Source organism: Solea solea, chromosome 10 (assembly GCF_958295425.1).
Source record: "Solea solea chromosome 10, fSolSol10.1, whole genome shotgun sequence".
Classification (NCBI taxonomy): Eukaryota; Metazoa; Chordata; class Actinopteri; order Pleuronectiformes; family Soleidae; genus Solea; species Solea solea.
The window spans coordinates 8,890,228-8,918,199 of NC_081143.1; the positions used below are offsets into that span (position 1 = coordinate 8,890,228).

The following is a 27,972-nucleotide window of genomic DNA, read 5'->3' on the forward strand; positions in this document are numbered from 1 at the left end:
CCGACGTGTTATTCATATAACACTTCTCCTGTATGTGAGACATTCCACAAGACAAGAAGTCACATTAGAAATAGCTCTGGTTTAAAAAAGACACGAGTTCTGCTGTTTTTAAATTTGTTATTAGTCAGTCATCAGCTGGGATTGGCACCAGCAATCCCCGTGCCTATCATGTGGAGGATAAAGTGATAGGAGATGAATGAATGGATGAATAATTAGTCAGTCATGGGCCTGTGTATTAAATAGACTGAGTGTAGACTGAATCAAAGAGAAGACTTTCCATTTTGAAGCAGTAGTTCTGCTGGAGGATGTGGAGGTCGACTTGAGACAGTGCATTATCCCCCATATTTTATATAATTTTGTTGCATCTGTGACTGATGACACTAACTGCCAGCATTTAGCCTAAATAACAACATTCTACTGCAAGAACACATGTACTAGTAGCTTTTTAATGAAATGTGAAAAGTCACCAAACACACTGTTGATGTTGTATCCAGCACAAACTGCTGCACAGCTGTATGCTGTCACATATACGCTGGGATCTATTATATTTATATAATTAGCTGCTAATGCATTCACTATGGGTCATCGTTAGATGAGGGAGTCGCTTCAATACACCTCTCTACAACAGCAGAGGGCAGTGTTGAGTTGTGTTGGATTTCAGGAGAAGGAGAAAAGACACAGAAAGTTATGCTAAACTTTTCTTTGCAGAAATAAATGTGGTGCTGTAGAGATAAGAAGTCAACTGATGAGCTCTTCATTTCCAGTTTCCCTAAACTGATCACATAGACATTTAGGAAAGTTGTTGGTGATTTTACAAATGTTCTTGTTTTAATTGCCTGTGTTCAACATCTCTCATGTTCAAATTTATACTCAATATGAAAATGACTCGTAAAAGAAAGTTTAACAGTGTAAAATGAACTTACATTGATTTATCAAGTGACACATACTAAACTGTTAATATAAAGTCTGCTGGCCCTGGTTGTATTTGTTTGTGAGGGGGAATTTTACACATTTGTGAAGTGGACTGTGCTGTGATGATATTGCCCTGGAATTTTATCGTATTTGCTTCACTGAATTAGACACACACAGACAATTTTGTCAGGTTACTTTATCTATAATTAATTTGAAGGGGAAAATCAAAACAGGAAATCCCAGTGTGTGAGATAGATAAAGCATGACAAGTTTAAATGCATACTCTATAATGATTATAATTTCCTCTTCTCTTCTCCCTCTGAATGAAAATTATGAAGCAATAAAAACTTTCTATTTACAGTTTCAACTGAACTGTGATTTAAGCACAGATGAAGAGGAGGAGGAGGAGGAGGGTGCAGAGGTCGGAGCTGTGCTGCAGTATGATTGGCAGACTGACCTTGGTTCCCGCCCAATTTCTGTAAAATACAGTGCTGCCCAATTGGGGCGTGTCACTATGGAAACATGACTGTATGTATGAGTGAGTGAGTGTGTGTATGTGTCTAAGAGAGAATGGAACTTTTAGTCAGCCTGTCAGCTCATGTATGGAGTTTGCTGTGAGGAGAAGAGAAGAAGAGGTGTTTCATGTAGTGGGAGACACACGTGGTATGTTACAAGTCAGGTTTACTTATTGCGTCTTTAGCAGATGATTTAAACTAATGCCAAAGTGTGTGTGAGTGAAATAGATGTGCTGAGGAATGGCTATGAATGTCCTCATCTATCCCCTGAGCAGCTTTTGAAGAAGCTCTCTCAGCGAGTGTATGTGTGTGTGCTTGTGTGGTTCACATATGTAAATGAGCAGACAGTGGGTTTCCTCCTCTATGAGAGCAGGAGCAGGATGAACCTGAGGAGGAGGCTCTCCTTCAAGCGAGTCTGGAGCTTCAATACAGTGAGTAGTACACACACACACACACACACAGAGAAAAAGAGATAGAGAGATTTACTTAGTTACTAACTCAAATTACTTATTTATTCATTTATGTCCAGTGGTGCTCAAGATACACACTCTCAAAACAGCATGGGTTGCCAGACCATCAGTGCAATTAGCTGCAAAAACAGAGCACACATGTTGAATTTTATTATTTTTTATTTGTTTTCTAATGAAAATGACCCACCTTTTATTTGCAAAAACAAATTGTTTGAGTGCTAATTCTGCCCAAGAATGGTGTTGTGACTTATATTATTGCACATTTTTTAGTGGTCATACAGAAATTCTGGCCCTGTATTGGGTATACGGTGTATACCTGCAGTGCATATCAGACAGACTGCATCACTGTTGTTGTCCATAGAAACATACTTAAACACTGCTGGCATTCACTGACTCACTAGGCAAATTAGCTTCATATTTATTTTGCAAATTTTGCAAAGGTTTGCAAATGATGGACGCAGAAACATAAAAGGGACAGCAAGAGTGAGACTGTCCATTCATTGGCAACTACAAGTGAGGAACAGGCAACACTGGAATCTGTGAGTGGTTCGAGGAAGTCCACTTATACTGGAAACCTCCTGTGCAGGACCAATCAGCTGCCAGGATCCACCTAGACATGTCATTCAATCAAACATGCACACCTGCAGCCCATCTCACACTCACACACACACACACACACACACACACAGGGAAAAGAAACACGACACTGGGGTCATAACAGAACAAAAACAAACACATGGAAGTAGCTGATAAGACAAATAGAGATGAATGAAGACAAGGAGCTGTGGATTGGGGGATCTCGGGGAAACAAATTGGCCAGAAATTAAAATGACCTGCTCGTCCTGTCTGTCTGTTGTTTTAAAGAATAAAGGGAGATAGTGGTCGAAGGCTGTGTAAGTGTGTGTGTGTGTGTGTGCAAAGGTAAAGTGAAACAGGAGGAAAGACTAATGTTATGACCAGGCCTAGGGGGGAAACCTGAATGCAACAACAGTGGGGAGACTCCCACTGATCCTCTTGTGCAGGACTAATCAGCTCCCAGGATCCATCTAGACACATCATTCAATCAAACATGCACACCTGCAACCCATCTCACACTCACACGCAAAGAAAAAAAAGGAAGGCACGAGTCGTCGTGAGAAGAGTTTGCGTTAGCTCCAGGCTGTTTCTCTTCCTCCCAATGCACAGAGCGCAGACCTCCACCAAGGCTTAAACACTTTGACACCTGAGTTTTACTTACCAGCACTTAAACTGTTTACATTTTGATCCTCATGATCCAAACCCCAAAAGTCTGGAAGACCTTCTGCATATGTATATAATTATTTACCTGCTCATAGCTGTTACCATCATACATAAACATGGCCAAATTCATCGTGATTTGTTAAGATGTTGCTGAATTATACACATCTGAACACATGGAAGGGTCTAATCCTGCATACACATGCCTATTTTCCTTCAAATCTGATGATTTGTGACAGAAATTCTCTACAGTTTTGTCCATTATAAGATAATAATAGGGATTTCTTGAAAATGTGCTACATTTTGTGACGTCCTCAGTGGGTAGATTCTGACAGAAAAACAGAAAAAACACTCTTTTTTAAACCCTCGTGTGGTTTGTACGTTTATCTCAAACACAATATGTAAAGCAATGGTAAGGTGAGCCGAGTCAGCTCTTTCACTTCTTGCGAAAGTCACTTTCTTATTGCTATTTACTTCATTGAACGCACTGATGTGGCAGATGTGAGTGTGCACTGCAAACTTTTTCAATCAGATTGTTGTTTTACGTCTTATTCCCACTTCTCTCTGCATGACAGCTGTGAATTTAAAGGGTGTGAGCTAAGTGAGAGACATTTATCAGTCGCTCAGACTCTGAGCCTCCTCTCCTGTGTGACTCTAGTGTCAGGGAGCAAAATGTTATCTGCATTCCTTCCTTTCAGGATTTTTATGATTCCTTTTCCTAGAATTTCAGAGATGTACCAGAGGGTATGTTTGTGGGGACAACGACATGGGTCCAAAAAGCGTCACAACTGCGTATTTTAAGTAGCCATTTAGAGTCATTAATAACAATAACAATAAGCTAATCAGCTAATTCACCTCATCATTTCCTCTTAGAGTTGAGCCACACTAAAGCTGAGCTGTTTTTAATGGTGTCCAATCTTGGCAGGGTGACTGTTCCTCTCAATGGCAGCTACTATTCATCACATTTTCAAAAGTAAACACACAGGTTTGCACACACACACACACACACACACACACACACAGAGGCAGTTTCATCCTCAGTTGAAAGTGTGTCTGTGTGTGTGTGTGTGTGTGTGTCTCTCAGAGTGTGCAGTTGGGAAATCTGTGTTGTGAATTCTCAGCCACCTTTTAAGGATAGTGTGCGTGTGTGTGCGTGCGTGTGTGTGTGTGTGTGTGTCAGTTGAAGATGTCTTTCATACACATAAAAATTGGCTTCTTACCAAAGGTGGCAGTTACAGCCCTGGTTGTTGACTTATGTGTGTGCGTGTACATTCATGTGTAAAACCAAACAGTTTCTCCTACAGATAGACATATACAGTATAATTCACTGTGTTAAATGTTGCTATGCGTCTCATTCTACAAAATAGAAAAACAGAAACTCCACGCACACGCACACCTTTGCGGTTCATTCACAGTGAGGACCCTCCTAACCATAATGCATTCTCCAGCCCCTTACCCTTACCTAAACCATTAGAACTTAGTGCCTAAACCTAACCATTACCCTATAACCCTAACCCTGAACCCAATTCTAACACTAACCCTAAAACCAGGTCTTAACCCCCCAAAAAACCCTCTAAATATGTGAGGACCAGTCAGAAAGTCCTCACTCCATATGATTTATACAACGTTTGGTCCTCACAAAGCCACAAATACAAGAACACACACAGACTTGCAGGGATTGTTTTGGAAACTTGAGGTTGAGAAAACTGTCATCGCTCTAAGAATTGATATAATATGACGACAGTGAGAATGACTATCCCACATATCACTGCTAATAAAGCACTGGTTCACCAGCCCCTCCCTGCAATACGCAAACCCAGCAGAAATGGGCCTGGCGAGTGGCTTCAAGTTCAGCTCCCCTGAACAATTTGTGTTCAGGGACCTGAAAGGAGTAGGATGTATGTCATTGAACATGTTTTGACCTGCAGACAAAAAAAACAGGTTTTTAAACAGCATGTAATCCAGTAAGGCACTTTGTTGCTACTTGATCAACACTCTGAACCCAATTACTTTTTGTGCGTGTGAATCATATTTCCCTGTAATTCCAGAAAGTCTAATGAGCCGCAAATACCAGCAAGGATTTGAGTGGGTATGAAAAATAGACCTGGCCTTTTCATTTAGTCCGTCTGTGGTGATTGTGCATGTGATCCCACCCTCTTATCTTTAGGTTGAGTATGTGTCGCAGTGATGTGTGCACTTCTCAGACCCCCAAAATAATCATCCTGAAAGAATTGATTAATTCTTTGGTCGCTCCAAGATCTTTTTCACGATACACCAGCATCATTAGGCTGACTGTAATATAAAATTTACCACATTGGTTGCAAAAGGGGCTTCAGATAAGATAGGATCTACTGATACGAACTAGAGTAGTTCATCAACCAACAGTTGTTTGTCATTTATTGAATAAAACTCATTTTGTCTCAGAATGTTAGAAAACTATTCCTAATAATGACTTTCAATGCTTCATCTGAAACTTTATAAATGACAAAGTATGTGTTGACATGTCCAAATTCATTCGTGTCCACACTTCCTGAGGTTTTTTATTTTCTCTCTGATAAAATCTGTAACTTCTCCGCAAATGTGAAAACCATAATCATGACCGCCAATCTTGTGACCACTGTGTAACTTTTTCTGCTGATCATATCAATGCATTTCTCGTATGATTAGATTTAAATTATGTTTGTGAGTAATCAGCATCAGAGGACAGTGACCACAGTCATTGCTGAGGCTGATATCACGGTACATTTACCAGTAATGCTGAGGGTGCTTCAAAAGTGTTAAGTTTGAAAACCATGGAAGCTAAAAGTACGTTGCCACTGACGAAGCAGGACTTTGTTGCAGGCTGATGTGTTTGATCGTATAATTCTGAGACTGTTTAATTTTCATGAGAATATGAGGTTGTGGACGGGGATGGGGGAAAAGTTTGGAAAACTCCAGTCATTATTTGTGGGCTGTGAGGAATGACTGGGATCTGCCAGGAGAGGAGGAGGAATTACAGCTGAGTGACAGAAGGAAGCTTTCAGGAAGGAAGAAGTGATGGAAACAAGTGGAGAAATGGGGAAACTGAGGATGAGGGGCCAAGCTACTCCACCACCAAGTATGCTTGGGCCTCACATATACATGCCACAAACAGAAGACAAAACAGCAAGGGTTGCCAGACTACCAACACAATAAACTTACAAAATATTCAAAATAATGTGCACGTGATGACATTTATTATTTTTTCCCCACCTTTTATTTGCAAAAACAGGGTTATACGTAAATCCTGGCCCTTTTGTAGTGGGTATACGGCTTATCCCTGTGTATCACACAGACACTGTTTAAGTCCATAGAAACATACTTAGATACAGCTGCATTCACTGACTCATTAGTCAAATCACTAACAAACCCAAGACTGGCTGTTAAGCTGCCAAAGTGTCACAAGTGGAAACTCAACACCGCCACAACAAACATTTAGCAGTAAGTTTCCTGCTTGCCAAGTTTGGAAAACCCCAGTACCCCACAAACAAAAGACACATTTCAAACAGATGTTGGCCATATGCATTCATAGTGTAAGCTACTCCCATAACACACACAGCATATTGTAACACACGTGAAATACACACACCAGAGACAGAATATGCACTGCTGAAAAGTGTAAAAAGTGGGTAGCCTGTTTCCACCGCTGAGGTTTCTACCTCTGTGAAGGATCTCCCACAGTCCGCTGATTTAAAGTAACATCACAGCTCTTCTCACACGCTTATGCCAACCGCTACATCTCCTGTGACAATCTGAAATAGCTAATCCCGGTGTTTATGCCTGCTGTGCCATATGGCTCGGACACACAGGCTCAAGTGAGACAGTTGCCAAGATGCACATGAATCACAAGAGAACACGTGTTGTACCAACGGAATTACATGCTGTGCATCAAAGCTGAGCCATATTATGACAGGATCTGTATAGGCTCCAATACTTTACATCGGCTGACAGAATGGCTGACGTGTAAATAACAAGGTTAGTGTCAGAAATCAGGTTATAGTGGGAAATGTGAGAGTATAATTGTAGAATGTGGACATCTTTGGATAAAGGTTAGATTATCCACAGGGAGCTTGAACCTCTGACCTCTCTGTTGGAGGATAACTATTCCACATGTTCCCAAACGTTCTGTGTTTACTGATTTGTGTTGTAAGACAGAACTTTATCTTATAAAGAAACCAGCACATCTGTCATCTACTATACAAAACCTGTCATAAGCAAGATAATTGCCAGAGTAACATCTATCATCAGCTCATTTAAAGTGAATTATCTGGATAAAAAAGAAAGAAGCATTTATTTCCTTTTTTTCTCCTTCTTCTTTCTTCCATATTGATATAAACTGTCGTGCCCTTGATTGTTGCCCATTCCACTTTGTTTCTGTTTGTCTTCTTCCTTCTGTCTACCTTTTGCTCCTACGTTGAAAGAGTTAGCTTCATTACTGGTTTTTGTGTTGGATGATCTCATCCTATCTCAGCATGTGGTATGTGTGCGTGTGTGTGTGTTTGAGGAAAACATGATTCATGTCCGATGCAAGTTTAGTTTAAACATGTGTTTGTGTGATTGAAAAATAATCTGAGGCAAAAGCACACACACACACACACACACACACACAGCAGTAAACACCAGCCCTTTTCTTTGCAGCCAGTTCACAGATGATTCCACTCACGCACCAGACAAGGAATGTCGTAACCTCATTATGTCATGAGGTGAAAATATGTCGTCGATAATTGGCCTGGTCCTGTGAGAAACACAGTCACCCTGTTTCTGTCTCCGTGTTGCCAAAGATCATGCCATGACAGGTGCCTCTTTGCCCTCATGTGTTGTTCTAGCTTGTCTGAATGTGTGTGGTGCGCAGATTATTAGCGAAGATCCTAATCCATGTCTCTCTGTGTGCTCTTTTCCAGTCCTCTGCAGTCTCCGATGGAGGTGAGTGGATGTACTTCACCACTGACCACTGTAAAATCACTCCCATTTGTTGTTGTCATGATGATCAACCCACACACACGCACACATAACTGTATATAGTGGTGTATAAGCAGCAGAAGTGGGCAGTAGTGATGGATATGGTAATCCTAAACTTCAGCAACATCAAGAAGAAGGAACAGGAGAAGCTTGAGAAATACTGAGGGCGGAGAACTGTGGGCAAACTGTGGGCAAAGTGTGGTCCCAGTGATGATAGGAGCACAAGGAGCTGTGACCCCCAAACTTGGAGAGTGGTTCCAACAGTTTCCAGGAAGAACATCTGAGATCTCTGCTTGAGAAAAGTCAAAGGAACAGCTAAGTACAGCACAGAAAACCTCAGGATCCCAGGTCTCTGTTATAGAGGAGAGAAGAAAAAATCTCCCCCAAGTGAGTGGGGAATTTATATACATATATACTGTATATTTGCGATTAATACAGCCAAGATTTACGCAAATTTGTTTACCTCTGGTGTGTGCTGACCTCTGACATGAAAGCTGGAAATTATTAGCGTGAAACAGTCTCTTGGATAGGTTTGGATAGATGGAGAGAGGTGAGGGATTGTTGGGCGTAAGGTTTCATTTTAAGAAGCGGAGCGGCAGAACCCCGCGATAAGACAAAGGTTTTATGCTATATGACAACTACCGAGGTGTCACAGTACAATTTATTGACAATGATTGGAAGTTGCGATCCTTTGCATCAACTTTCAAAAAAACAGAGGGTGCAACTAATTGCTGAGACCTGAGCAGAGGAATTCCTCCACATCGCCAACGAGTGGAAAATAAGTGGCAAACTGATAGTGTCCGTAATATGCTGGCAGCTGTTGTTGTTGTGATGTTTACACAATGTTCTTGTTGCATACAGGATGGCAGTCATCCATGCTGAGCTTTTATTTTAAGATGACCTGCTTGGCACTTGATAGACCCGAGTCTCTTTGAAATCATATAGTTCTATGTGTAGTTCTGTGTTTAAAAAGAAAGATACAATGAAATGAATGGTGTCTGATCACTAATTCATTTTGAAAGAAAAGCAAACTTTTAATCGCGATTAATCTAGATTAATGAATTTCAAAATGTGAGATTAATTAGTCAATTTAGTTAATCTACTGACAGCCCTAATTTATATATATAGATATGTATACACACAATATATTCCTCACCTCTGCCTGCTCTGCCGCTGTTGACAGGCTGCAATTTATAATCTCAAATCTGTCAATGTAATATCTGCACATGAGCATTTGTAAACACGCCATGGATGGGACTGGCTTTTTGCTTTTACTAAATAAACTAAATCTGGCACAAATTCCAGTGTGAACTGTCACTGTGTGACTGTTTTAATCAGGGTGTCATACCAAGGGCTGTCACAGTCATGAAATGTAGTGGACAGTAACTTGTCATAATAACGATACTACAACTCATTAATACAACGCCATTTTACCACATGAAAACAGTGATGTTTTGATGGGATTTGTAACTCATCCACGCTGCTCGTGCTCCTCAAAATGTCAAGCACCACAAGATTGATCTTCTGTTCAACAGTCAGTGGCACCGAAGCTCCACTCATGTTCTAATAAACTACAGCAGAAGATGCACAGCCAGAGGATGGGAAGATAAGATGAAAAGACCAGAATATGATATTTCTTCTTCATGCAGCTTCATGAAACTTAATGAAAATGAATATGTGACGAGAGGAAATAATTGGGATCCGAGGATTGTGAAATAATTACAACAGGCCTAATCAAGCCATTCACATTCTGGCTTTGAACTGGATGGTTTGCATCATTATGGTGTGTTGATTTCTCATGTGAAGTACGCTGATGTGAATTTTGTCAGTGATAACAAAACACAAATGGTGCATTAACACCTCAATAATGAACATGAAAGACACAGTTTACTGGGATGGCTGATACAAGAAGGAGAGGAGGTGAGAAAAAGGACAAAAGAGGGGAGTAGGGTTCACGGCAGACACAGCTCTCATGTGTTTATGCCCATAGTTAACACCGTGTGTCTCCGGAGGAGAGCATGCAGTGAAGTGGAAAACTGGCTTTCCTTCTACATTTACAGACACCTTATTCACACTGAAACAGAACTTTCCTTTTTAAGATTTAGGCATAGATTCAAGAAATGTCTCCGTCTGTAACTGCTGTCATACACATGCCAGGCCTGTATGTGGTGCTGTAACACTGCTACCGAAATACACCAAAAACAGAGAAGAAGACGTGGAGCATGATTGTTGTTATGTGACGTTTAGCGTATATTGATTTTATACAGCCATGGTTCTCAAACTGTAGTATGTGTACCACCTGTGGTACATGAGCTTCCTCTGGTGGTACTTGGAGGAAAATAATAAATACTGTTCGACTGCATAAACCAGGGTATATATAAGAAAGCAATAATACATTAAATAATACTAATTAGAGTCACCTTATCTCTCATCTTAATCTAATATCACTATACCAGGTGTGAAGTATATGTGAGGAAGAGGAGGATGATGAGAGAGTAAATGATCTTATTGGGAATAAATCTGCCTCCTGTGAGCTGACTTTGCTCGTTGATGTTACTTCATGAGCTCAATATTTTCTCGGGTGGTACTTGGTATTAAAAGTTTGAGAACAACTGGCAAACAGGAGAATGCGAGGGTGGCTTTTTGGGATTTTTTTTAACTTAGAGACCTGTTTTCCAAAAAAAGCTCCACATGCAGGGCTCCCAAGCAAAACCTTTGTGGATTCTCCTAAACTTGTTCTCTCGGGGGGGGGACAATAAAAAAGTCACAGTATTATTGTCGACCACAGTAATTAGACAGTGGTGTAAGGAAGATATTCTTTGCACGTGTCTGTCTATAATATGTGTGTGTGTGTGTGTGTTTGTATATTTGATTGTGGCTGTATGAGATCCACATGCTCATTAGTCTCAGCTGTGGCCTTTAACAAGGGCCTCATCAATACTGCAGTGTGTGTGTGTGTGTGTGTGTGTGTGTTTGTGTGTGTGTGTGCATGGACACGTGTGCACTGTGCCGTTTTTAGTTCCCACCTCCCTCGACTCTGAATTATTCATTATCTTGATCCCTGTGTGTACCTGTATCACTTACCTGCCTGCAACTGTGTGAGTGTGTGTGTGTGTGTTTCTGTCTGTATGCGTGCACACTGAGACCTGACTCTCTGTGGTCTCTCAGGTTGTCAGACAGTTTGGTTCCCCACCAGCAGCCTCCCTCTCTCCCTCTCTCTCTCTATGTCCTTCATTCTCCATCTTCTTCTTTTCCTCTTTCCCCCATTTCTCTCTCTTCCTCCTGGTAATGCTGTTAGCTGGGAGTGAGTGTGTGTTTGCCATGTCCTGGACCTTGTGCTCAGCCTAGTATATGTCGAGGTGGTTAAAGGCTCTGATAGGCTGATTATGGATGGAGGGGCCTGGATTCCCCTCAGGACTCGATATATGCCTCGCTGGCACCACACAGGCTCTTACCAGCTCTACCCAGGTGAGGAAGTGCTTTTAGTGAAGTTAGTAAAGGTGGGTTTTAGGCACAAAGATTGACTGCAAATGTCTCTAATGTTGGATATCAATTATTACCAAGTTTAGGAAGAGTACTCTGATCAAATGTTACACATTGTTTGCGTATTTAAATGTTTTTGTACCACCTGTAGGTTGGGGACTAGATTAGCTGAACCTGTGTGTATGTAGCCGTTTAACTATTAAAGGTAGGGTTGGAGATCCTGGACAAACAGTTTGAGCAGGCTACATTTTGAATTCAATAGTCCAGGCCCCTTTCTTCAGACTAGCATGTGAAGCTACACCTCCAGAGCACAGGAACGCACAATAAACACAGATTCACAAGCACTGCACAGCATTGGTAACTTTGGGTACTTTTCTGTGACTTTTTGGAATGTGATGATGAAAAACAACAAATACCAACAATTTCACAAAGACATGAAGTTAACCTACCAGTCCAGTAGAGAGAGGGTCATCACTTTGCAGCCCTTTCTGGGCTTTCAGTTGTCGCCGCCATCCACACGCAGCACTGATGTTTACTCTGGTCTTGGATCAGAAAACTGCTTTTTGTTTGCGACCAACACCTGTTGTTGGCACCTTTTCTGCCATAACGTTGCTGCAACTGTCTTGTTGGATTAAGCAAGCTGGCATAAACTCTGGCTTTGCCTTCTGAGCATGCGCAATTAGTGCATGAAGATTGACGCATCACGATCCAATTCATTTGTTCGGGCCGTTCATATGATTGGATGGTGTTTTTAGAGGCCTGTCCGTTCCACAGCTAACTGACATTTTTCATTTTTGTGACAATGCATTAATTAATTGGTTACAATCAGGGTGAGGAGGATTTTAAACAATACAGTTAAAAATGTTCCAGAATATAATCTCTCACCCTAACTTTAACTAACAGGTAAATCCCATTGAGATTAAAAACTTAAAAAGGTCCTCTTTTTCAAGCGAGACCTGGCGAGACCTGTACAGGGAAATGTGCTTCTTTACTGTGCATATGTCAATAAACAAACTTTGAATCTTAAAAGATAAGCATCATCACATAAAAGATATCAAAGTAACACAATTGAAAGACAGAATAAAAACAATGACAAATAAATAAACATGGTATGATTAATAAAATTACAAGTGGATTACTAAAAAGAAGTTCATGTGATGGAATCAGCCTCAAATACTCTAATTAAACTATAATCTGAATTATAGTGGACTCTGGACTAAAGATGGAATAGGCACCTTTTTAAAAAAACTTTTTTCAATCTATTTACAGCACAAAGGAGCTTTTTGTACACACAAATACATCATTTAAATGGAGAAGTGTGTCAAATATGCCCACAAACAACAGTTGTGCCACGCATTCAGTGTGGATGTACCAAAGTTTCTTGCCACCAAAATGTACTTTTAGCTCTTCTTGTGATACTTGCAACAAAGAAGTAGGTCAAACTGTTCATGTTCCCCCTGAAATACTATTTGGAACTCCTAAATCAGTTGATGAAGAAGAAGGTGTCCACAGACATGTTCCTTTCTTTCTTTTTCCCCACAAATGAATTGAGCTGTAAAGCTGCACAGCTTCAATTTTACTTGAAGTTGAACGGTGGGATTAATTCAGTGAGGCTGCAGCAACTTCAGTCATCTCAGCAGCTTACTAGGTTTTGGTTGATTATTATCAACAGGCAAGACAGAAGGGCAATCCTTCAAGGAACACAAACCGAACATGTGGTTTTGCCCCATTTTTAGTTTGTCAGGCTTGAGGCTGCATCACTGTGGTTACTCACCTTTTCTGTGTGACTCTACTATGCTGTTTTGCATGATGCAAAACTCTGCAGGCCCTGGTAGGCACACATAGTGTTCTTTTTTGTGCCAGGATAATGCTTTAGTCTTTTGAAATTTAAATGTTTGTGTTTTTGTTTGCATGAATAAAGAATAATGATAATTTTATTAAATACCTCATGTAAATACGGTATATACATCAATACTATACTAACTAACTTGGGAAATCACTCTTTCACTTCAATCACTTTTTTTACTTTTTTCTTTTGCCATTATAAATGATGCAAGTATGCTATCTCTTTGTTGTTTACCTTTTCTGGAATAAAATCAGTATGTAATGATGACAGAGGACCTTCGTAAATCAGTCTGAATAGAAACAACTTTTGCCTGGTATAGGGTAACAGTGTGTCCTTGTCCTCAGTTTGATTATCGTAAATTTCGGCCTATTGAGCGCACCTGACTACAAGCCACACCAGCTAAATTTTAAAAGAAAATACATTTTGTACATATATAGGCCGCACTTGAATATAAGCCGCAGGTTTTCATGTTGTAACCAGTAGCGGCGCCAGGATTCAATCTCTTATCAAAGGAGTTTGTTAATGAATGCATCAACTTTATGAATGGCGAGTGAGTGCGCGTGACTAGCACTGAATGAGTGGGCCGTGGACAAAAGTGTAACGCCGCGTAGGGTTGTAACATGAGATATTTACATAGAAAGACGCTACACTGAAGTTTTTCGTTGTTGTTTTTATTAAAACAACGTAATTTAAACACGGCGAGAACATGCCTGCATGTTTAGAAAATAAAACAGAACCGACACGGCATCAACATGCCTGTTTAGAAAATAAACACTGCACCAACACGACAGTAACACGCCTGATTAGAAAACATTTTAGCCTACCAGAAAAGTCATTGGTCGCTATCTTCATCTTCTTCTTGCGCACTAAAGCCACTGAAGTCTTCATCTTCAGCGCATAATCTTTTCCTGTGTCTGTCTGACTTTTGCGTTTACTGCTAGAGAGTGCCCCCCGGTGGCCGTTAGCCAGTAAAAATCTATAAATTAGCCGCACCGTTGTATAGGCCGCAGGGTTCAAAGCGTGGGAAAAAATGTACGGTAGTTCATGTGTCCTTTTACACACATTTACTACATTGTGATTTAAACAAAATCATGTCAGGCTGGCACCTAAATTGTGGCAAGAAGAGAAGGCAGATGTGTTCCTATATCTAATGTGGTTAAAAAGTTGTTTAAAATGGTCAAATCTGTGATATTACATGCCTTTGTTTAGATGAAGATCTAACATCTCACACATTATTCTATTTATTTATTTGTTTGTTTGTTATCATTCCTAAAATCTGTGTCTTCCTTCTTCCTAAATGTGCAAAATATTTTTTTGTTCAAGCTCAGGCAACAAAAACCCATATACAGCACATATGAACACAGTTTCTCTGGGTTGGATGCCACATGACATGTTTTTGAAATAGCTTTATATATATATTTTTTAGCTCTACCCAGGTGTTTGACATGTGTGTATTTGTGTGAACAGAGCTGAACCGTGTGGAGCTGCAGGGCTGCAGCAGAGACAACAGTCTGAACAGTAATGCCATCCTGCCCAGCGTCCAGAGCCACCGGCGACACACAGAGAGGAGAGTGGCCAGCTGGGCCGTCTGCTTCGAGAGACTGCTGCAGGATCCAGTGGGCGTCCGCTATTTCTCGGTACGATGACCGCACATAACTGGTGTTAGAAAGCACATGCTTAGTTTGAATTTGATCTTGTTGCAGAGTCAATAACAACACCACGTTAGCGTATGCGAAGTGTGTTTTATTCTGAAGCCACATTTGAACTGAGCCATATCATTTGTAGGGTCATGACAGGTTGAGCATTTGTCTTTGGACAAATACGGCAGATATTGGCTTTAAAATGTATTAACGGCAAACACACCAAGATCTATCAATATGACTAATGACAACAACAGTAGGCTAAATAAGCTGCTGCCTCCTTGACTTCTATGCTGGTGACCTCGACAACTATAATTTATGTTGTGTTTATTTTGCTTATTGAAGAAAATGTATATCTACATCTGCTGTGACATGAGTTTAAAAAATGTGTTCATTTCACGACAAGAGAATGAATGGCCTCTGCAGTTGGACACAGGGAAAGACATATTTATCAAGTACAGGACTGGACCCAAATGCAGGACAGTGGTAATTAAAAAGAGTTTATTCTTAAAGCACACAAAAATAGGAAAACAGGCACGAAGATCCTCAAATGTGTGACACAAAGTGCAGGCGTGGGATCAACGAGGAACAGGACACTGACTGGAACAGGTAAACAGAGATTAGCAGAGTCACAGAAGCACACACATGCAAATAAATCCACAGACTTGCGAACCACAAAAACAGAGGAGAGCTCAGAAAAACAACGTGTTGAAACGGCAACGGACGAACACAAACTCACAAACAGACAAAGGAAGGGGGAGTGGTTAAATACACTGAGGAATCAGGGAGACGACGAACAGCTGTGACGAACAAGACACAGGTGAAACAGGTTGGGGTAATTACAGAGGGACGAAAATACTTCAAAATAAGAGGGGATTTTCACAATAAAATGACATGGACAAACGGTGCATGACAATATTTATATGTTGCTTATGATATATAACCAATATATACTAAGCACTCCTGATATGGTACAGGTCTGACACATCCAATGCGTCCTCCATCATTGGAGGTGGTTTGAGGCCACATTCTTGAGCATTAACGCAATCTGTCCACATTAGGACACATTAGAGTCTGACTCTTCAACGTACGTCCCCCTTCCTGCTGCTGTTTAACAGCCAAATGTCGATTTATTCATAGCAACTGCAACAATCTTAACATTAATCAACACATGATTCATTTTACTCCAGTGGTTAAAATCTTATTTCATGTTACAACATGTTAGAATTTTTTTTTTAATCTCTTCCATTTTGTAATCACTACTGGTCACTTCAGTAGGGTGACCACCTGTTTTACCCTTTGTCCCATCTCACGCAAATTGAGCATCTGTCCCTCTTTTTCATTCAACCCTGCCTAATTGAAAATAAACACACGGATACGTCCATTAGGCGTACTGTTAACTTATGTCCAATAGTTCAGAGGGGAGCAATAAAAGCGGTATTCGATAGGCTGAGTCGTACGTCAATCAAACTGTTGACTGGTGCCTCCTCAACATTGTCAATAATCTCAAATTGGAGAGCGCGCTGTTCGGTCAGGTTAAGCAGCCATGGCATGTGTGGCCACGAAAAAGAGAAGATGCACTTTTAATAGCGAATGGACCGCAACATGCTCTTGGTTAAGACCTGCAGATGGCGAAGCAGAGAGAGCTTTTTGCATTTTATGCAAAAGCAGTTTTTCTGTGGGGCATGGTGGAGAATACGCTGTGAAGCGACATGGTGCATGTGAGCACATCATCAAGAAACATGCAAATCAGTGCAATTGTTTTTCAAGTTTAGGCAGCAGAAGTGACGAGCATCTATCATGCCGTACATCACACACATTCATATCGCTCTACCGACTGCAGTAATGCCTTAATCTGAAGAAACTTTGGGTTATATTTTGGGTCAGGTAGTGTCTTAATCCTTTGGTCGGTGGGTTTAAAAAATGTTTCTTGGTAAATTAGATAGACAATATATCTTAAGTTTAAATTATTACGTCTGTCCCACATTGTCCCACTTCACCATGCTACTTGTCCCACATTTTGTCTGACTGGAGGTGGTCACCCTACACTTCAGGCGTGCACACACTGACAGTGGACACATCTGTTCAGTCAGACTCTTTGAAAACATAATTGTTTTGTTACTGTGTTCAGAAATGACACCAGTTTGTATTTGAATATAGCACAGATGATGCCAGATCTGATCACATGGGGCCACACAGGATGTCCATGAAGCATTTTATTGCCAGATGTGAACAGCTATACTCAACACTGTGCACTGATTAGATCTCTCAGGACAGATGTTGATACCATGTCTGGATGAGGCCTTAGTGTGTCGTATCCATGTTAAAAATGTAAAAAAAGAAGGAAAAGTTCAATGCACCGTTCATTCTCACTACAGGAGTTCCTGAAGAAAGAGTTCAGTGAGGAGAATATCCTGTTTTGGCAGGCCTGTGAGTTCTTCAGCCACGTCCCTGAGAATGACAAGAAACAGGTAACACACATGCAAGACATTGTTTGGTCACAGCATGCATATCTAATTACAGCCCTCTAGCAGTAATTAACTCAATCTGTGAGCCGTTAATCAGCTCCCAGTTCTCATATTAGTTTTCCCGCCGTCTCATTAAACCTTAAACCTCGACCTCTCCTCCACCCTCCAGCTCTCTCAGCGCGCCAGGGAGATCTACAACAGCTTCCTGTCCAGTAAATCTACAACGCCGGTCAACATCGACAGTCAGGCTCAGCTCGCTGATGACATCCTCAATGCTCCTCGACCTGACATGTTCAAGGAGCAGCAACTGCAGGTAGTAACTACAGCAAGTATGCTTACCAACTCCAAACTCAAGGTTACCACTAAGTGTTTTTAGAAAAGAGGAAGTTTCTCAATTCAACAGATTGTACTAAGATGACTCAAAACTTTGACCTTCCTTATGAAACACTTCATGCCCTGAAGAGCCAGTTTATTATTTTTATTACTCATTAATATGGATCAAAATAGATCAAAACATTGAAAATGGACTATTATTACAGCACTGCGTGCTCAAACAACATAAGGTCTACCATTCATCTTAGCATCTTATCCTGTCTGGCATCATGGATGTGAATGGAGGAGAGAGGTGTAGTTACTGAAAGGCTATATTGATTCTAACAGCTGAAAATGATGTCAAATCAATTTTATTTCCAAGAGGTGAACTCCAAAAATGTGTAGAAATGGTTGACAGAATGGGAAGCCTGAGCTTCTTCTGTTTCTTTTAATGAATTTGTGGAAAATTTGGGGGAAATTTCTGTTTTTCCATTTGTATCATGTGGTATGAAGTGTAGATTGATGAGAGAAAAATATATTGATATGATTTAACTACTTATTTACCCTCCTGTGCTCTCAATATCTGTAAGCAAATTGTTGCCATCAGTTTGTTCTCTTTCCATCTGTTTCTTCTTTTTAACCCTTCCATCTTCTTCATTCCTCTTTCTGGTCTTGCCCTTCATTGTGTGTGTCCATTTGCTGTTGCCATTTGTTGCTTCTTTTCCTGTCCTGTGTTCAATCCATTTCACTTTCTTGTGTTTGTCCTTTCTTCTCGTCTTTTCTGTGTTTAATCCCTTGATTACTTATTCCCCTCCTGTTCTGTAGATCTTTAACCTGATGAAGTTTGACAGCTACACCCGCTTCCTCAAGTCTTTCCTGTACCAGGAGTGTATGCTGACGGAGGTGGAGGGCAGGCCCTTGCCTGACCCTTACCACATCCCCAACAGCCCAACTTTCAAACACAGCATCATCAGCTCTGACCGCTCCAACCTCTCAACGCCCAAGAAGGTAATGCATACATGGCAAATTATTTTTCATAGCAATTTTGATGAATTAGTTTTAACATCCATCATGTACACCATTTTTGTGCGTGTTATAGGAGGACAAAAAGAGCAAATCTGGTCGATCTTTGAATGAGGACAGCAGAGACGACCCAGGGGACCAGAGGAAAGGCATGTTCTCCTCCTGGTCCCGCAACAGGAGCTTCGGCAAAGGTCCCAAGAAGCGAGAGCTGGCTGACTTCAACTACAGTCAGTAGTTTTTGCCATCATATGAGTTCAGTTTGTTGGAGTTTTATTAGAAACAATCAAAGCTCCAATATGAAAACAACTCGAAAATACTTGACTGCGCAGATCACATGATTCATCATCCACTGTCGCTGACGTTTAATCAATTACAGTTGAAAACACTGGAAGTGATCCTGGAATTTTATTAATGTGAAACTATTAGACGGTTTTAATAATGGACCCTTTCAAATGTATGTTTGATGCAGAGGTTTGGAATGATTCCACAGTTGTCTCTGACTGGTTTAATGTCTTTCAGATTTCTCTGGCAGTAATGGTCGGCGTGGATCACAGGGTTCCTTGTCATCAGGAGCCAGTCTGGAGCTGGGGAGGAATGAGGTCAGCGTGGAAAGTGATATCACCACACAATCGGTTTAGACTGTAATGGCCAAACATTCCTGTCACATTTGACTTGAATGAAAGTAACTTTGAATGAAAAGAACAGAGTAAAGTGACAGTGTCTGGTTTCCTCTGCTCAGCTTCTCTTCTGTCTGTTTTAACACTGACTTTGTCTCTTTTTTCTTCATTCAGGGTGATGTTTCCAGAGATGCAGTATCAGGGTCAACCGAGCGTGGAGGGGGCAGCGCCCCCTTGAGGCAGTGTAACATAAGCTTGCCGGACGGCTCATGTTGCTCTGTGCCGCTGAGGTCCGGGGTGTCCATCAGGGACTTGCTCCTGGGTCTTTGTGAGAAGCTCTGTATCAACTTGGCAGCTATAGACCTCTTCCTGGTTGGAGGAGAGAAGGTATTTCATGCCACTTAATTTTCTTTGGTAGGAGCTGGGTCAGCTCTACAGATTTCATCATTTTGGACCACCTTGTATTTACAGTAGCCCACAAGGGACAAACTAAACACCCTTCCCTTGCAACACACTTGGAAGGGATGGGTGAGGTGAGGGACATTCAGAAACTTGAACCTTTACCTGTAAATGTTGCTAAATGTTTCCCACTGTACCTTTAAGGAGAAACCAAATTGAGAAATCATGTCCAGCATCATTTTGCTCTTGTCATAAAAACCCATTTAAGTTGTCTTATAACTGCACTAATCATTATTTTTATATGAGCAATGGATCAAATTACAACACAACTCTGCAGGGAACTCTTTAGTTTTATTTTGTGTTTTAGTGCTTTTCAAGTTATTGTTTTAGTTAAAGCCCTGCATCTTTACTGACATCTTTACAATCAGTTGTTTGAAAACATACCATTTAGATAAAATGAATATTCAGAACTATTAATGTTGTAATAAAAGGTCATTTTTTTCCTCTTTTTGGTCTGACTCAAAATGAGCGTCCCTCCTTCTTAACAATTGATTTTAAATTTTGATGTTGTGCTCCCTATTCTAGCCACTTGTTTTGGACCAAGAGTGTATGACATTGTGCTCTCGGGACCTCCGACTAGAAAAACGCACACTCTTCAGGTACAGTAAAAGCAGTGAAATCTGTCTGTTGGCCCCTGAAGCTACTGCCACAAAAACCTAATTCTGTTCTTTTCTTCTCCAGACTCGACTTAGTCCCTATTAACCGGTCTGTGGGCCTAAAAGCTAAACCCACAAAGCCAGTAACTGAAGTCCTCAGGCCTGTGGTTGCCAAATATGGCCTGCACTTCTCTGACTTGGTTGCACGCATTGTAAGTCATTAATCAAGTTTGGCTGTGTACAGACAGTGAGGAATGTAGTTTTAAATTCTCGATTAGATTGTTGGCCGCTTTTTGCTCGTGAGTTATTGATTGTGGAAAGGTCTAATTGGTGAACATCTTTCCAACTTTGCCCAAGTCAGCTGGGCTCCGTCCAGCATGGACAGGAAAAGACCTCAGGCGATTGATGAGCAGTTGATAAGGAGATTCTGTTCTTGCTCAAAGAGTGACTGTGTGTGTGTGTGTGTGTGTGTGTGTGTATGTGATGCAGAGTGGTGAGTCAGAACCTTTAGATTTAGGTATTCCCATTTCCCACCTGGACGGACTGCGTGTGGTGTTGGATACAGCAGAACACACTGCTGGAATGGGTAAGTAACACACAAGCAGTGTTTCTCCAAAACAAATGTTGCTCATTGAACAAAGCAGAACACTGTAATTGTGTTTGCACTGCAGTCCTTTATTATTCTCTCTCTCTGCTTTCATTTAGTTGACAAACATAAAGTAGGTCATTCGAAGAGTCTCGTCTCAGTCTCTACAAGTAGAAACCAACCATCAACAGTAAGATCTCCTCCAGTCTTCTATTTCCCATTTCTTTCTTCATTTCTTTCTGGAATGTTCCATATCCCACAAAGTGTCTCCATTTCCTGGCTGATGCTACTAAGTGTCTTTCTTGCTGTCTTCAGTTCCCTGTATGCATGCGCCTCGTCACACTCGCAAAGGTTTCTAATGTTCCGTCACAATGGTCCGCCTGTGACCGAATGCATCATCAACTTTGCTGTTTGGTTTGCTGGTTCTCTTTCTTCCATAACAAACCCACCCACCGTGATGCAGTCGGTGCATCTCAGGGTCGTGTTGTTGTTTTTTTTATTTGTTAAATGACCATTTGGTCATGATCGATGTTAGAGGATTCCTTTAAACAGGCTTTGTCTCTCACCTTAGGGGGATTGTAGTGTGGCTTTTAATAGCGTGTAGTTAGTTCTCTCTTAGGTGATGTGTGATTATTACATATGTTTCAGTGAATGTGAGCTCCACACGTTTGTCAGTGTATTAGATCTTGTGTCACCTGGCAACACTACCGTGCTGCACACAGGAAGTGATTCACTTTATTAGACAGATGGAGACAACAGCAGCACTGTGCTAGTAAAGCAAGGCGGCTACAGTAAAAGTATGAGTATGACAGAAAATAAATGAATTTCACTACTCAATAAACATAGGTAATCTACAGTTTGATAAAAGTAAAACACACCCTCACACAAGGCTGATAGTTGCCTGTCAGAGCCCGTGTGTTAGACAAATGAAGCCAACAAATGCTAGACCTTTTCTATTCATGACCAAGACCACACAGAGGCAAAATAATCAACAAAAAACACCAAATGTCATACGCTGCAGCTTTAATCATACATGTTTAATTAAATTCATCATTGTCTTCAGAAGCATTAGTCCCCATGTGTTGCCATTGCTTGTGCCCATACTTGCATCGCCATGACTTATCAGGGCTCTAACACCCTGCTCGGTTGTCCTTGTGGTCCTCAGGGCGAGAAGAGGCGCTCAGGGAAAACAGGCTCAGCCCACATCCGTGGGCAAAACGGCAAGGCTGGGCACGGTTCTGACCTAAGAGGCTTGGTCTTACCCAACCACCCTATCTCTCTGCATAAGGCTCTGGATAAAAGAAAGCAGAAAAAGATTAACATCGATGAAGCTGAAGGTAAAGACTTTGCAGAAGCTGCTTTCAAATGCTTTAAAAGCTAGCTAGCTAGCTACATGTGGCACTGTAGCTCACACTGAATATAGCCCTCTTTTGCATGTTTACTGAAGGATGAAAAGTTCATGTTTGTGTTTGCAGAATTCTTCGACCTCATTTTCAAAGCTCAGAGCCACCGAGCAGATGACCAGAGAGGCCTGCTAAACAAAAGCGACCTGCAGCTTCCAGACTTTCTTCGCCTTTCGCCGACTGCTCCTTACAACCCTGAGCCCAGTTGCTTCACCCCTAATTCCCGTAACCCCAACAACAGCAGCCTCCCCAGCAGCAGTCGCCGGGGGAATAAGACACTCAGCAAAGACAGGGGAGGAGGAGGTGGCGGCACCCACTTGCTCACTGCAAGCCATCAGTCCCAGAGCTTAGGCTCTGCACTGGGTACTGGAAGTGGAGGCAGAAGGAAATCCAGACCACTCCCTCCATTTTCTGGACCCATCTCCCACATTCACCCCCAAACTAGCCGGGGAGTATGCATCCAGGAAGAGGACACACTGTCAGATCTGACTCTTGTAGGAGAGGGGGACATTAACAGTCCCAACCTCAGCTACATCACTCCCTCAGCCCTTCCCTGCAAACCCCGACCCCATCAGCAAGCACAGGACAGTCGGCCGAGTTCAGGTACCTTTCCTGTGTGAAACCTTTAAACTCTGTCTTCATCTGACTGCAAACGGGACTGAGGACCACCTGAAGTCAGTTTGAAGATCTTTGTTGGTCACTCTTGGTCTGTGGCTGAATGCATCCAGATTTCCTTTGTCCCTTCATTCACTTCACTGCTACAACCTTAAATTTACTCGAGTCACATAAATATTTTTAGTAGAATTTATGTAAATATAGAGTAACTAAGGTAAAAAAAAGTGTTTATATAATTATATCAATGTAAATAATGTAGTGATGTATACACTGCTTTAGGCCACAATTGTGGTATGATGACACAGATTAGAGTGAGAGAGGAAACATTGATGCATTAGGTTTGTAATTTCTCTGCATGCTGTGTATCTGTGTGAACTCTTGAGTGCACTTGCTGTGGATTTTTCGTAAGCTGAAGAAAAAGCTCAGGATGATGACCAGTGCCAAACCCCCTCCTCCATCTCCCTCCAACCCTCCCGTGTCCAGAATCTAACAATGCACTTTAGCCAATTACAGATAACAAGATTTTGAACATTTTTACAGGTTCTTATTTGATCTTATTTGATGAAATCTAATGAGGTGTAAAATTACATTTTCTATAGCGGTATGGGGGCTTCAGTGTTGCACGTACAAGAGGATCATGTGTTGTTTTCAACCAATTTAGATGTTTTTGAGCTCACTGCACGCTGACATAGTCTGACCTAGAAAATACAAGCATACACACAGCAGCACCATGAACATTTGCTCAGCTGTTATTTATCGTCTCAAACGCATCACGTTCTGTGTTTGCCCACTATCTTTTCACTCGTGAAAACCACAGTGGAACAGAAAGTTCTGCAACAACTGTACATGTACAGCTTTACTTCATGTTTCATTTTTCTTGTTAGCACTTTACCACACTGCAGCAACTTTTATTTTCTCCTTTTCTCGCCTCAGTCCAGCAGTTAAACAGTGTTTTTAGCAGTTGTTTTTCCCCTGCAGAGATTAAGCTGGAAAATTGGATGCCCCAAGTTAAACCATTACATTTTATTTTTAAAGGTTTTTACTGTTACTATATTCTGTACTGTACTGAGGCAAACATTAATTTATCCCACGTCCTTTTCATTTTATTCTCAGTTAAAATGATCAACTATTATATAGTCTACGTTGTAGTCGTTGTGAAACTGCAAAGCAGCCGTTCCTGCTGTATCTTCAGTTGTGTCACAGTAGAAATCAATTCTCCTCTGTTCAGTTGACTGCACTGTCTTTTCTTAATCCATCAGAATGAACAGATTTTTTTTCTATTCAATTTACTCTCATTTGTCCTTGGACATTTTTTCTCTTGACGCAGATGGAGAGGTTGCAATTATTTCCATCATAGCATCCTGATTATAAAAGTCAAACTTAAATACAGCCATGGGAAAAAAGCGTACGAAATACAATGAACCCTAAGGTCATTAAGAACACTTTTCACTGGAATACTTTTGACCTACTTTACCGTACATCACACTTGCTGAAAGAGGCAGTGAAGAAACCGTGGAGGACATTGTGATACGTGACAGATGTTATTGTTAAGTTATTGATTTGCTACTTTATCATCAATTGTTTGAGCCGCACTTAATGGAGCAAAGAATAAACATCCCTGCCAATACTGAACCACCTGTATTTCACATGCTGGATCTTTAAAGACTAAAACGTCTATGCATGATAATAATGATACATTTTTTTTATTACCCATTCACTCAGTGGTTTAGTGGTAGAACGGGTCATCTTTTAACTGAGGGTTTGATCCCTGTCCCACTAGCCTCTACATGCCAATGTGTCCCTGGGCAAGACACCTAACCATCCTGGCAGCTGTGCCAGCAGCATGTGAATGGGTATGATAGGTGTGCTGTGCTGTGAGTGAATGAGTGTGAATGGGTGAATGGCAAAACAGTGAAGACTAAGAAATGCATTATATAAATACAGATCATTCACTCATTAGACAGCTCTTTATTGTGTTAAGTCATGACATAAAGGGCCATAAAGGGACTCTGCATCAATCATAATACAATATTGTCATCATGTTTCAGACCAGTTTTCTTAAATGTTAACATGAACAACACAAATCCAAGGTGGAATGTGTGACAAATTCTTGATTCCTGTCATCTCACATGGTTTCATCTGCTGGCGAGAAGACCAAGTAACAAAGTGGCGAGACGTGCCAAGAGGAAAACAGTTTCTCCTAGTGGAGTCTGACCAAAAATATTCCAATCATAAATCGCTATACTTTCAAAATGAGCTTTAAAGGTGTGAAGCTTTGATGTATAGGCGCCGCACATAGCTGAGGGGAATGTCATCAGTTGTGCTTAGCTGTATCGAATTATTAAAAATAATAATAACAATAGAGTTACTTGCAGATGCAACAATGGGTTTGAAGCCAGTTACATGATTTTTAAAAAATAGAGCCATTTGAAAAAATCCAGTTGTCACAGATAAAGTGATGTCTCTTTTTCTCTGAGCCAGTAGATGGCAGCAGTTTGTATCAAGATGGGAACACAAGAATTACACAAGAGAGAGCGAGAGCGAGAGAATTACCTACCACTCTTACCCATGATGTCATAGCGAAGTGAGCCAAGTGCCATGGGAAAATGTGTCACTTTCATTTAGTTTCCAAATGCCTTTCATCTCTCTCTCACAGTGTATTGTGGAGGTTTGATCTGTTTACATAGTCACATAGTGACAATTCAATTTTTAAAGTTTAGTAGGCCTACATGTTAGATGGCTTCTACCCTACTTGGCGCTCTAAAGTAAACAGTCCCTTCCAGTTTCACACATTGGGTGTTGCTACTTGCTGTCACATTATGGTGGCGCTACTCAAATGAATGAGGGAAACTTGGGTGGGATAATGGTGGAGCTACGTTTAGAGATACCCCAACCACGTTCAAAATATAGCTTTATGCACTTTGTTCTCTATGTTGTGAATAAATTGAGAAATCCTGCACTTTTAACTTTTCATGGACGTTTTTTTTTTTTTTTTCTTCAGTTAAACAGATATCGTGATGTGTTGGGATGTGATTGTTGCACGACTCGGGAAACCAAGTGAAAAATAACCAACTTTTATTTCATTTTCAACTTTTAAGTGCAACAAAAAACACTAACAAAAAACGGCTAAAGCTAACAAACAAAATCACTTTTTTGAGGAAAGCTAAGAAACAACAACAACTCTTTTGAGGGAAAAACTACTAGAAAAAAAAGGCCTTTAACAAAGTAGAAAACAAAAAGTCCAAAAACCTGACAAGACAAAGGGAGGCGCAGACCATATATAGACACAGTAATGGGGAACAGGTGGAAACAATCAGGGCAGGGCAGACAATCAGACGGGCAGGAAAACACAAGGGGAAGAAGAATACAACTACAAGAATACAACTAAACACCACAAGCTTTCTTGTTCATGACAATTGTCTTGCAAAAGATCACAGAAGTTGTATCCTAATATTATTGGTGTCGTGGACCATGTATCACATATCATATCGTAAGGTACCCGGTGATGTCCAAAAACATCCCAAGTGATGAGGATGTTTTTAGTTTTGGTTCATGGTTTGAGCATTTTTATTTTGTGCTTTCCTCTGAAAGCTCCTTGCATGAGTATTGTTTGCAGTGCTGGTGTGTTTCCATTTCTTTTATTGCACTCGCCTCTGCTCGTTGCTTAGGTTGTCTCTGTCTGATTTTTAAAGCAGCCTCTTCTTTCTCAGGTAAAGACAGAGAAAGATGGAGAGGGGAGGAAAGAGGACAAGGGGGGTTCAAAATGCACAGCCGAAGAACAACCTCTTCCAACCCCATCCCTCCCTCTATTTCCCCTCCTCTTCCTCCTCCTCCTCCTCCTCCATCACGACCTCCTCTACGCTCACGTCGAAAATCCAAGTCACCTGTGTCCCGCTTCACCCCAAAACGAGCTTTGGATTTAGATAACATCGGGGCCAACACTGACACCAGGCAAAACCGCAGAGGATCCCAGAACTCAGATCTGGACAGGAAGTGGGAGGGCGTGGCCTTGGAGCTGCGCAACCATGGCAGCAGGATGAGGTCGGCAGTGTACGAGACTTCAGACTTGCCCTCCATGGTCAGAGCCAAGAGACATTTGGAGCAGGGTGAGGGCAAACGGCAGACAGACCGGAATAAAGTAAAAGCAACATTTGTTTGAGGAGGAATGACGAGATTGTCTTGCTGATGATGCGTCTGTGAATCTGAACACACCGAGGGTTTCTGCAGCAGCTGAAACACTGTCCTGGTTAAGAGCTGAGGCAAAGAGCTTGATGTCAACAACTGTGCAGCTGCTCCCAGATTCCGTACTGAGGGCTTCTAATGACACACTGGGATTAATCATCACATGCTATGTCCCAATTCCATACTGCAGACTCATTCTTGGTTTGTACTGTGCAGTGGAATGTTAACACAACTTCATTGCACTGTACTTATGTCCATATGTCACATGACTCAGCGTGTCTACACCAACATGGCAGGAAAGGCTCCTCAGAAATAAACATCTCAAAGGTCAGTTTGAGGTCCTCAGAGTTCACTGCACACTTTATATTTGCTAATGTATCGCACAACTTGACAGACTGAATTTATCTGACCCTTCTAATGACCCGAGGGTCACTTTTTTTTTATGTGTACAACAGCCGGAGCTGATATAATTCCAGACCTGCAGTATCCTGAAATCCTAAAGTTTATTAGAAGTCTTCCCTTATCCTGCTCCAGAGAACCCTTAGACATTGCAATAAAAGCATGTATAATAAATAAGGCATTAAAGTCAGTTCGTGTTGGATTCTATACCTGATATGATCACTATGCCTGTG

At 41.2% G+C, this 27,972-nt stretch overlaps 1 protein-coding gene across 3 annotated transcripts; it reads left to right on the plus strand.

Annotated features, from left to right (window-relative positions):
• Nucleotides 1-1,454: 1,454 nt before the first annotated feature.
• LOC131466337 (regulator of G-protein signaling 12-like) lies at nucleotides 1,455-27,856 on the plus strand. 3 transcript variants are annotated; one of them, XM_058639506.1, is made up of 17 exons: nucleotides 1,455-1,575; nucleotides 1,801-1,858; nucleotides 8,053-8,074; nucleotides 14,907-15,076; nucleotides 17,458-17,550; nucleotides 17,717-17,860; nucleotides 18,685-18,867; nucleotides 18,959-19,109; nucleotides 19,402-19,481; nucleotides 19,674-19,886; nucleotides 20,484-20,557; nucleotides 20,640-20,766; nucleotides 21,044-21,140; nucleotides 21,260-21,330; nucleotides 22,306-22,477; nucleotides 22,616-23,146; nucleotides 26,869-27,856. In XM_058639506.1, the coding sequence occupies exons 1-17, from the start codon at nucleotides 1,511-1,513 to the stop codon at nucleotides 27,315-27,317; spliced, it is 2,700 nt and encodes an 899-aa protein (XP_058495489.1). In that variant the 5' UTR covers nucleotides 1,455-1,510; the 3' UTR covers nucleotides 27,318-27,856. The 3 variants fall into 3 exon arrangements, with proteins under 3 accessions (XP_058495489.1, XP_058495492.1, XP_058495490.1); XM_058639509.1 differs by having other exon boundaries at nucleotides 1,490-1,575; nucleotides 1,772-1,858; XM_058639507.1 differs by lacking the exons at nucleotides 1,455-1,575; nucleotides 1,801-1,858; nucleotides 8,053-8,074 and adding an exon at nucleotides 10,903-11,578.
• The last annotated feature ends 116 nt before the right edge of the window (nucleotides 27,857-27,972 follow it).